Source organism: Larimichthys crocea, chromosome XV, assembly GCF_000972845.2.
Source record: "Larimichthys crocea isolate SSNF chromosome XV, L_crocea_2.0, whole genome shotgun sequence".
NCBI classification, from domain to species: Eukaryota; Metazoa; Chordata; class Actinopteri; family Sciaenidae; genus Larimichthys; species Larimichthys crocea.
Genome location: NC_040025.1, coordinates 9,373,696 through 9,385,433, shown reverse-complemented (window position 1 = coordinate 9,385,433; position 11,738 = coordinate 9,373,696). Strand labels below are relative to the sequence as shown.

The 11,738-nt window shown below is 40.5% G+C and overlaps 1 protein-coding gene across 2 annotated transcripts; it reads right to left on the bottom strand.

Moving 5' to 3' along the window:
- Positions 1 to 960: 960 nt before the first annotated feature.
- plp2b (proteolipid protein 2b) lies at positions 961 to 11,486 on the bottom strand. Of its 2 annotated transcripts, none has more exons than XM_027288754.1 (6): positions 11,410 to 11,486; positions 7,799 to 7,895; positions 4,230 to 4,385; positions 4,038 to 4,136; positions 2,845 to 2,941; positions 961 to 2,738 (listed from the first exon to the last, which is right to left on the bottom strand). In XM_027288754.1, the coding sequence occupies exons 1-6, from the start codon at positions 11,469 to 11,471 to the stop codon at positions 2,725 to 2,727; spliced, it is 525 nt and encodes a 174-aa protein (XP_027144555.1). In that variant the 5' UTR covers positions 11,472 to 11,486; the 3' UTR covers positions 961 to 2,724. The 2 variants fall into 2 exon arrangements, with proteins under 2 accessions (XP_027144555.1, XP_027144556.1); XM_027288755.1 differs by lacking the exon at positions 11,410 to 11,486 and adding an exon at positions 8,096 to 8,243.
- Between the last annotated feature and the right edge of the window lie 252 nt (positions 11,487 to 11,738).

The following is an 11,738-nucleotide window of genomic DNA, read 5'->3' as shown; positions in this document are numbered from 1 at the left end:
ATATTCCTAAATAAATATTTTGACTAGGAGATATGAACACGTGTGTTTGGTTGGAAAGTTGTTATTACAATGGGACAGCTACGGGAGCAGGAACATGGTGAAAAAAGTCAGTCTGACCCCCAAACAAAGCACTATCATCCCACTGCAGGTCTTTAAAATGACATTGGCAACAGGCTGATGCATGCACAAGTGTCTTTAATAAAGTGTTTGCAGGTGAGATTAGAGATCACAGCTGCATGGTGTAAAAACACAGTAGAGCCTCATAATATCTACAAATAATAACCTGATGTGAGACTGGAACAAACACCACCAGAGCCTTGTTGGTGTTTTTGCCATGTTAACTCTTAGTCCTAATGACCGGTGGGAGGCCTTTAATTTAACAGTTCATTTCAGCTACAAGTAGCAGTCTGCTTCCATCTAGTGGTGATCTGATAAAAGACAAGTCAAATATTATTATAATATTTTGTTGAATAAAGCTGTTTTTTTTTGTGTTGTTTTCTTGAGATAACAAGTTAATTTCATGTGTTTTCTCAAGAGCTGAGAATGTTGTTATCCCAAAGTAACGAGATCATTTCAACTCAAGATCTCGAAACTTTGTTTTCCCGAGATAATGCAGTAATCAATTTGAGATGTTAGTATATTAAATCATTGAAATTGCAACAGTCCCTTACTCCTCTGACATTGCTACACTGAATTATGTTTCCTGAAATGATTTAATTACACTAGACTATCTTTTTGTTTTCCCGAGATCTCAAATTAAATATATCTTATTTTGACATCTTCAGAAAACAGTCCCGTTATCTCAGGATAACTACATTTGTTATTTCGACATGACATATATAAGTCCTCGAGAAAACAAATGGAGAAAATGGAGGGAATAAATTGTATTAATATATGACTGCTTGGGGCTTCAGTAGTTTTAAAAACATTGCAGGTATATGAAATTAAAGCACAATATAATTTTCTTTGTATTACCGTGGCTTTTATTTCCCAAAGCAAGGCTGCTTCGAATGTTGAACTTACAAACAGCAGACTCTTGTAAAGCATGTTAGAAAAAAAATAATAATAATAAGGCAATGTTTTACTTGGACACCAAAGGGTAGAGGAAACAATAACAGAACGTAGTCAATTTATGGTCATAAAATCATCATTATAAAACTCTAACGATGTGATCTTTCTTTAGATGTCGGTTCTTTTCTTCATCTGTGTCGTCAACATCGACTTCCAAAAAAAAAGAAAAAGAAAAAAAGACACAAACAAATAAATCTGTACTGTGCGACTGGTCTGTATAAAATGTCAACAGAAAAATATTCTGTACCCTTAGAAATGTGTTACAAATGTAAAAAGGAAAAAAAAAGAACAACAACATCCTGAGCAATAATCAAAGTAGATAGATGAAACTGGAGTAATAAACACGTGGTTGATCGTTAATGGATGTCCAACGCGTCTAAACGATGCAGGCTAAACACTGACTAGTACACAAACAGTCAAAGAATTTCTAGTCAATAACAGCAGGCCACTTCAACAATTTAGGACGCCTCGTTACAGAAAATTTCAAAGTCTTCTTATCTCAGTTTAGGATGGGATATCTGGTATCACAGAGAGAAGTTCCCAAACTGCATTCAGGGAAAAAAAAGTATTAATATTTTATCTAAAGATAGGAGATTAGTTAGGTAGGTTAGGATGGCATAGTCCTAAATTCAAATTATTGTCAGGCCTGTGTGGAAATGATCTTTAAAATTTGGGCCAAATATTGTGAAGAAAACTCTCTTTTGCTGACATGCTTAATGCCTCTGACTTGAGCGAAACAAAAAAAAATGAACAATCATCTTTTCTTGTCAATTATTATCGAGTTAGCTAACCGCTGACAAGTGAGGCAAGACAGCTGTCGTCAAGGATACGGGCGGGTGTAGTCTAAACAAACATACAGTCATAACAGGATGAGAGCAGGTCGAAGAATCGGGTTTACATTTCCAGGATAGGAAGTTGAGATAGCAGGTATCAGATGTGTGACAGGGCACAGCCACAGGTTTAGAAACTCCTTCTGTAATACGAATCTTTAAAACTGTAGTGAAGACAGAACAAGCAGTTATGAAATTTATCTGTAACGAGGCGACTGAGATTAATTTGGATGAGACTTTAAGGCACTTTAACACACACGGGGAGCACTCTAAAGAGCAATGATTAAATAAACAAGAGAGGGGAAATGTTTGGCCAGCTGAGAAACCTCACTCAGAATACAGAAAAAAACACACCCGAGAAAGAGCATAATTATGATGTTAAACAATTTCTAAAGCACCCACGTGTGTCAGTTTATTTTCTAATGTCCGGATGACACAGTTACTACTCACTACAGCAGTCCATTAACAGTAGACGTGTATTAGACAAGCTGCTTGATGAAATCAACCATTGCCTGTTATTTACAGTTTTCCCTTTTTAATCAGTGGTACATTGAGGTTGGAGTAAAAGGTTTGTCTCCTGTAGTAGACAGGATTTGATGTACAGTACCACTCGACTCTGACTACATCCTCCTCCTCTCAAGCACGGTCCTAAAAGAAATCTCTCGCCTGTTCACACCGTACAGTGGCATCGATTAAACTGTGACCTGTTCATTTTACTGTCCATCGTCCTCTCTTCCCATCTGCTCTTCCGTTAACTTCTGCGCAAATTCCTCTTTGTTCTCCTGCTGCGATCTTGATAGAGGTACACGTGTCTTGGGAGTGTTTAAACTCTGTCATCTGTAACGCAGAGCAAACAAACTCGCTGTTCACAATGAAACGGATTATCGTCCTGCAGAGAGTGTTTTGCATGTGTCGTTAAAAAGTGAATACGTGTTGCTCTCACCGGTGGAAGCTGCTGTGTGCTGCCTGGTGCTCTTGATTTGCAGGAAGATGGTGTAAGTGTCATAGGCGAACAGCAGACCGGCGATCAACCCGAAAACCTAAAGAACAACAACAACAACAACTCAGGATCAGAATTCACTGCTCACATTAATCCCCAAAGTTGGATAATGCAAATACTACTCTCTAAATAATAAATCTCTCATATTTTATGTTACATAACTAAAGCCAAGACTTTCAAAATAAGACCACGTTGACTTGAGGTCAACCTGGCAACGGTTAACATGACAACAGTCGTGTTGACTTGAGCGTACACAAACTACATAACTGATCTCAGATTATATACCACTTGGGGATATCAAAACTGTATAAACACTGTGTGCCAGTTGTTCCGGTGCAGACATGATGCAGGCTGGGTAAAATAATTCATGTATAAACAGACAAACTAAAACTAAAAAAAAAATACTACAAATGTTCTAAATGTGACTTGTGAAAGCAGAACAGAGAGCAGGAAGTTGTGGTTTGTGTTTGAATTTGAATTTGTCATTTAGTTAATTGTAATATTACTACAGGCTTCACTTAACACACTTGATATATATATATTTTTTATATTTTGTAACTGTGTTTAGATCATTGGATCAACCGCCTTTTGTTTTCTGTTTAATGACTCCTGTTGTATTCGTAATATAATTAGTGGCTGTATGTAGCACTAATTCAATTTGCTGCTATAGTTGTGTGTGTATGGCTTCGGCTTCCCGTAGACTCTGAATGGTGGCCGCTCTTGTCTCCTTGTTTCAGCTGGGATGAGGACGCGTCTCTGAACTGCTCCAAACAAAAGGACTCATAGATTGCGGATCTTTTTTTGAGAGCTAAGAAATATGCTTGTGACGAACAAATTATTGCAAAAAATCTCTTGCGGCCTACGTGATAATTGCACAGGAAGGAAGGAAGTGTGAGACATAGTTGGCCATGGCATTGCTCAGTGGTGACTGAAAGCCTTCTTTGAGTCTGAATATGAAAACTTCCTCTGCCTTTCCTTCAAATGAAAGTACAAAAACCCCTTTGGTTTCACTTTCCTAATCTTCGATACAAATGACTCATAGATAAAACATAACGGTTAAAGGTTGTCAAAACAATAAGTAAAACATATCAGCGCATACGCAACAGTTTTATGATTTGAGTTTATGGATAACTGACCCCGCCTGCGATACGAGCGCCGTCCCCGGCTCCTCCGATCACGCAGATCAGAGAAGTGATGATGTAAAGGACAGCGCCAATACCAGCACGGAAAAGATCCTGCAGAGAAGAGGGAAGCAGAAGATGAAGCATTGTGCAACCAACAGTGTGTGTTGCTGTAAGTATGAGTGACAAGACATGTAGAGGACTCACGCTCCAGACCCAGTTGACCACTTGGATCTGCTTGTCCATCTCCATCATGAAGATACCAAAGAAGACCATGGCGAAGATCATCTCGCAGATGGCCACGGCGGAGTAGCCTCCATACAGAGATGCAGCGTAGCAGATGATGACGATCAAACTGATTAACTAGAAAGAACACAAAGAGAGAGAGAGAGAGAGAGATAAATGAAATGTGAAGATATGCCAGAATATTTAATGAGTTATGCCACTAAAATAACAGAAACAGTACGCGGATCAGCTCAAATTCACCTGAGAAAGAACTCATTTCAGTGCTGAGTAACAGAAAAAGATCTGTGTCCACTCAATGGCCAGTCGGCCAGTAAATCACTCCCAACAAAGCCGTCGTTGTTTCATTTACTCCAGCCAGTTTACAATTCAACATTCACAGAACAACAACAGCAAATATTTCAGTTTTGGAGACACATCTGGGTGAATTTCAACACACTGCGTCTGTCTATCACATGCTGCTCTCTGCTTAAGATTTACAGCACGCGTTTGTTCCATCAGGATCATATTTTTCCATATGAGGGAAAAAAAAAAGAGTCAGCGAGCATTCTTCTCAGCCCATTCCACTGAAATACCACCAGTGTGGAGAAATCATAAACTTAGGCAGCCTACGGCCTTGAACTAGTATCAACCCTTTTTTTTTTTTTTTCAATACAGCTATTGTTGCTACTGTCAAAGCGCGTGGGTTCACGCAACATATGATCTGTGAAGGAGTGGGAGCGTCGAGTGACAGTCGAGTGACAAGTCTTTCATTTATCTGAAGACACTGAGCGGCATTTATTTTACCGTGCTTTTCTTTACAACATAGATTCATGATTCCCTTTTGATGACGATTGCTGGAAACACTGCGCGGCGTCAACATACGCTTTAGTTTGGGTCTGTAGAATAACCGAAAACTGAAACAACCCACTGAAATGCCCACGGCTTTCACTTTTCTCTGTCGAAAACCAGAAAATATTCAATTTACTGCAACGTGAAACAAGAGAAATTAACAGATTTTCACATTTGAGAAGCTGGGAATGTTAAATGTTTGGGATATTTGCAGGAAAAAATGACTTAAACGTCATTTTCTGAATTTGATTTTGTCAACAAACAACTCAGTTTTAGCATATTAAACACTTAATCCCAAATATTTATGTTTTTTTTTACTTTAAAAGTCTCTGTAGTCACACATGAACATTTATCTGTCATTTATATGTCTGATCATTTATTCTTGTAACATTACTAATTGAATCGGACTCTGATGCGCATTTTAAAAATAGCTTGTCTTGCACATTGCAATGTTTTATTCTCAGACACAGACAAGTCGGGGGCGAGTGTCAAATCACTGCAGTCTATACGATACACATGCATGATGTAACTGACTCCACACCAGCCCCTACATCTGTCACAACTACTTCTCCTCCCCTCACCCCGCAACTGTTACGCAAACGTGCATCCAGCCGGCCAGATGCATCAGTAGTTCATGTGTTCTCGAGACTGGCACAGGATGCCTCTGTAGAGTAGCCGAGGTGGCCGAGGCCAAGCTCCTACACAAAAGAGCCTCTATTCGGGGGCCCCGGCCCGGCTGCTCTGAGGGGCAGCGGCTACTGAAGAGGCCCGTCACACAGAGAAACACCCACCCCCGACACGAGAAACCTCAGAACAAGAAAAGGCTGTGAGAGGTTGACACCTTTATGTTTTCCACACAGACGGCGGATCTGTTTGCACGGGTCAGCTTTTAAGATCCCCGGCTCGGATCTATTCACATCAGTATAATGAAGTGCTCTTTTAAACCCCGACTGGAGGGAAATTGTCATGAAGGCCTTGGCTAATTATAGTCAGCAGCAACATGAGCGCCAAGATCCGAAGGCCGTGGTGCAGAGAGAGAGACACACACCAAACAGCAACAGTTGCTAAGGAAATCACGTACATTTTGGGCTGGTTTCTAACTCGGAGCTGTGGCTCACTAAAGTGTACACCATGTGTGTCGAGAGCAAAATGGGAAGTTCAGTTTGATCACTCATCATTTAGTCACTTTCACTCCTTAACTCAACCTTTCATTGTCATCCTTACTTCCCCATGCACTCCTTATAAACCTAAAAACAATACTGTGTAATAACTGTGACCGCTACACAATCATGATATTAGCAGCAAGGTGAAAGATCTGGGCCCATTGCATGACTCACCGCTACTGGCCTAACTGTGCCACATGACACAGAGTTATTTGCACTACATGGGTGTGTGTGTGAGTTGTATCTGTACGTCGCTCTGCAGCTTCATGTATGGTCACGTCGGAATAAAAGAAAGGGCAGAATAACTGGTGTAATTTGGCAAGGAATGCGAAGCAGCCTGTCAAACAGTGATCTGAGTCACCTCGACGTGAGATATTTAGACTTGTGGTTCATCAGCTGGATAACGCGAGCCTTAGTGATACAAACTGTTGGGAATAAACACCCAATCTCCCACTAGATTAGACGTAATGAGCACAAATGACATCTGTCTTCCTCTTTCGCTCCCACAGCCCTCTCCCTCTCAACTATTTCAGACATCCACCATCAGGAGACGACTTCCTTTAGAGATTAGCAGGCTCCGAACGGGCGAGAGAGGGAAAGACAAAACTAGTTGTTGTATCCAGTGACGTTTAAAGCTATCCTTGAAGAAGTGCAACTGCCAGAGATGTGTGCCAAAGGCAAATTCACGCATTCTTTGTTCCCGGAGAACCAAAAACTTCACACACAGGCTGGAATTTCCATTACCTCTGCAAAGGAAAGTAAAAAAAAACAGTGGGTGGACCTCCTGACCACCAACATCTGAGTTCCTGCTTTATAATGAGCACGCTGGGTTATGAGCAGAAAGTTTATAATCTGTGCAGTGCGGTATCATTTGTGATATCTGTTTAAACGCAGAACTTCATGTCAGAGTGAGTCAAGCGTTGAAATGCAAACAGAAGTTGTGCGATCATGTGCAAAACGGTGGTCAAGGGCTGCGTGGATACATTTGTTTTTTTTAAAATAAGTCTTCTCAGGCAGGATGTGGTTGTACATTGCCTGGAAGTGGGACACCTACATCACTCATATACTGGACTCAAGTGTTGGGGTTGATTGGGTCTTATATTTGCACCTCTGTTGTGAAACTGGAGCCAGATGTGCACAGACAGACATAACATGGAAAAACACTTTATGAGGCTTTATCCTGGCAGGAATGTGAGATACAATGCATTTCTCCCTCTAACCATATTTGGGACTCTCTCTCTCTCTCTCTCTACAAATAGTCTTGTGGTAATGAGGTGAAAAGGCCTGACAGACAGACAGACTGTGACCTTTCTTCATCTGTCATTAACGCTCAGCATTTGACTCCTGGGTGCTAAATGAGAAAACAGTGAAGCACAAAGTGACAGGTGGGGAAACCCTTAACCCCTCCACAGACCACATGCCTCCAAAACAGCTTCAGATAAATTCAAAAATACAAGACATGATAACTCTCTAATCCATGGAGATAAACAACACTCGTTGCAGGCTTAGTTCAAACGTGACATGTCAGTGTTTACTCACTATTTCAGCTGCGAGGATGAATCCTTTCTGGGTCCTCACGTAACTTTTCAGCTTGTCCATGCAGTTAGCACCGGCGGATGCGGTCGTGTCAGCCATTCTGTGATAATATACAGACTAATAATAACTCACCTATTACACCGAGTGTTTGTGTTACAGCGTTAACGCGTTTGAATAAACAAACTTGTCTCGAGATATATTTAAAAACAAACACAGCAACGGTCCAACGGTCCAAAGTTTTTTCAGTTGGTTCAAATTTTTGATGAATTGAATGAAGAAAAAAAGTCCCAAAAAAAAAACCTGCAGGAGCTCGGTCACGACCACACAGAAGCCCGTACAGAAAGTGTACTTTCTGGAGGAGGGGAAGGCGGAGCCGAGGAGTTGACAAGCGGGGCGTTGGCTTTTACTTTTCTCCAGAGAGAGAGAGAGAGAGAGAGAGAGAGAGAGAGAGAGAGAGAGAGAGAGAGAGAGAGCTGCCGTTGGCACGGTGGCAACCACCGAGCCGCGCTGCTGCTGCTGCTGCTGCTGCTATTCTAGTGGTGTGTCGTTCCTGAACGAATCCTTCAATTTGAACGAGTCTTTTATAAGACTCGTGTGTAACGAGTAGTCAGTTCAGTACTTCCTGTGGAAAAGGCAATTTTTTAATTCCTAATTGCACATTATTAATTAGATCCCTGTTTTTGACCTTAATCACAGTGGTCCCTCGTTTATCGCGGGGGGGATACGTTCTAAAAAAATAACCCGCAATAAACGAAATCCGCGAAGTAAGTTTTGCAATTATTATACATGTTTTAAGGCCGTAACCACACACTTTTATACACCTTTTTCCACGCATTTTGTACAGTACTCCCTTAGCCATTTTAGGACGCAGAACACAATGCGCGTTCATACTGTATAGTACGCTGTAAAAAAAAAAAAAAAAAAAAGCATGCAAAATTACACAAAAAAAATCAGCGAAACAGCGAGTCCGCGAAAAGTGAACCGCGTTATAGCGAGGGGCGAGTGTAATTAATTAATTATTATTATTATTATTATTTTTGATTATTTTTTGGGGCCTTTTTTTTTTAAGATAGTACAGCTGAAGTTAGACAGGAAGCAGGTTGGGGGGTGACACGCAGCAAGGGCCGTCCAATGCGGGACTCGAACCGGGCCGGCTGCAGCGAGGACTGTAGCCTCTACACACGGGGCAGCCGTGTAAACCACTACGCTACCAACCAAACATCTGCCTGCAGTACCACACCATCATCTAATCTGACACTAATATGGTCAATCACTTTTTGAAGTTGTTGCACATTATTTATATACCTTTAATATATATATATATATATAGTTTAAATATATATATATATATGCCAGTACGTTTCCTCGCTGCTACACGGCAGCTACCAAAAAATAGACCAAGCTCGTTCAAGGTTTTATGTCACCTTTGATTGTGCTACTTTGCTTTCGAACACAGTTTATTGTCACTGCTGAAGCTACTGAAGCTGCAGTCAGGGGCGCCGTATAGTTGGGAAAAGTTAGAACAATTCCAAGGGCCCACGACTGACAGGGGCCCCAAAAAATAGATAAACACCAATATAAAATTATTAAACCATCATCATTGAGTATATATATGTCAAATATAATAATGAAATTAATTATCTCTTTGTTTTTACGTGTTTTGGGCAGTAAAAGTTAAATAAAAATGGCCTTTAGCACATTTTTACGGTGGCTTTTAATCTTGCATCAAATAGTGAACTGCACTGCATACTGTATGCAGACTTGCATGCATGTACAAATCACCAGCAGTAAATATTGTGCTAGTACTAGTATTGAACTACAAGACGCAAAACAGTTGCAAGCCTTTAATTAGAGTTGTGTAAAGCTTTTGATGGGATAGTTAGGTCCTAGAGATGTGGTGACAACAGCTGCGCAGAGGGGGGCCAGTTTGATTTTTTTGTCATGGGGCCCAAAATTCCTGGCGGCGCCCCTGGCTGCAGAACAACATACAGATACAAGTCTCACACACACACCCATGTAGTGCAAATAACTTTGTGTCATGTGGCACAGTTAAGCCAGTAGCAGTGAGTCATGCAATGGGCTTATCTTTCAACTTGCTACTAGTATCATGAATGTGTAGCGGTCACAGTTACGACACAATATTTTTTTAGTTATAAGGAGTGCAGGGAAAGTAAGGATGACGATGAAAGTTGAGTTAAAGAGTGAAAGTGACTAAATGATGAGTGATCAAACTGAACTTCCCATTTTGCTCTCGACACATATGGTGTACACTTTAGTGAGCTGCATCAGCTCAGTCAGGACAGGAAACAGAAATGATGAGTTCACGACATGAGTTTGAGTCTTATTTGTCACATGACAAAGCAGCTCAGCTTTCGTCTTTTATTTGTCACGTTTACATCCCCCACAAGAGAGCTACAGCTCTGCACGACTCCAAAGAAAAAATAAAAAAGATTAGTTCAATTTACTTTTTGAGAGTAAGTGATCCGATTCAGTAAAAAGACTCGAACTTCCCAACACTAGCCGCGCTGCTGGCTGCTTATGCTGCGTTCAGGTGCTGCTCGGAAACTCAGTGTGAAAGACCTGTTGCAAATGTTTGGGGGTTGTTTTTATCAGAGATGGTTAATAAAAAAAGACGCCTCATAAAAGAGTCACAGAGGGATTGTTTGTGAAGTATGTTTTGGACTCATGTTTCCATGTTTACTGACGCTAAATACACTTTTTTCCTGTGGTAGAAAATTAACCTTGAACGAGACATGTCAATCTCGCGAGATCTGACAGCACCAGATATTTGTTGGTTTAACCAAAGATGATTTATAACTAAACTAAAAACTTAAATAACTTTCTGAACACTCTCTAGTACAACACAGTCTGTTTTCATCCGTCCACACACTCACCTACTCAAGAGACAGGAGGTGTATAATAAATACAATTGGCTCAGATCTTCTGTTTTATATTTATTTACATTATCTATTTAGTTATGAAGCAGTTGCACATTTTCAACACGTGTATTTATACAAGTAGTTACAACCAGGCAATCCGATTGGTCAATCAGACATTTTAAAATGTGCTTGTCAGCATGACAGCACGCTTGACTCATCACTAAAGATATTTCCTCCCAATCTCCACATTGTCACATCTTTTAAATATAAAACATGTGAATAAATATACTGGAACTTTAATTTAATGAAGAAATAAATCTGATGGATATTCTGTTAGACCGCCCTTTAATACAGGCATGTACCTCTAAGACTAAAGGCCAACTAACATGGTTATTTCATTAGATGTTCACATGTTGAATTTTAGAGATGTTTACATTGGTCTATTCTACATTTTGCTGTGTGCCGAGCACTTAGAAATATCTTAGTTACAACAAGACTGAACTTGCAAGGCAGTTTAGTCTTTATATTTGCTTATATTTCGCTACTAAGGATTGGGCTACTTGCTGGGTTACATTAACAATAGGAGTCTACAGACCTGACAGATGTGATTGTTTTCAAGGTATTAGTCATACCCCTGACTGGAACATGAATTGAACTGGTTGCCAAGCTGATATTTTGGCATGTCATACCAGGAAACTTACATTTGTGTTTTAATAATGGCTGTATTCCACTTACGGGAAATCCTGAAATTGTGCATGCTGGTTTACTGTCACTGTTGTGCACCAGTCTATTGGCATGCGGACTGCAGGAATGTCAACCAGAGCTGCTGGACGAGGCCTGAATGTTTATTTCACTACTGTAATCCATCTCCAACGTTGTTTCAGAGAATTTGGCAGCACGTTTGACCAGCCTCACATCGTCAGACCACATGTAACTTTCTAATCATACTGTCAATGGTGTAACACTACAACAGCAGCCACCGGAAACAGCTGATGCAACAGTTGTATTGCACAACCAAGGAATTTCTGCACAAACCATCTCATCTGAGTGCTTGTCATTCTCAC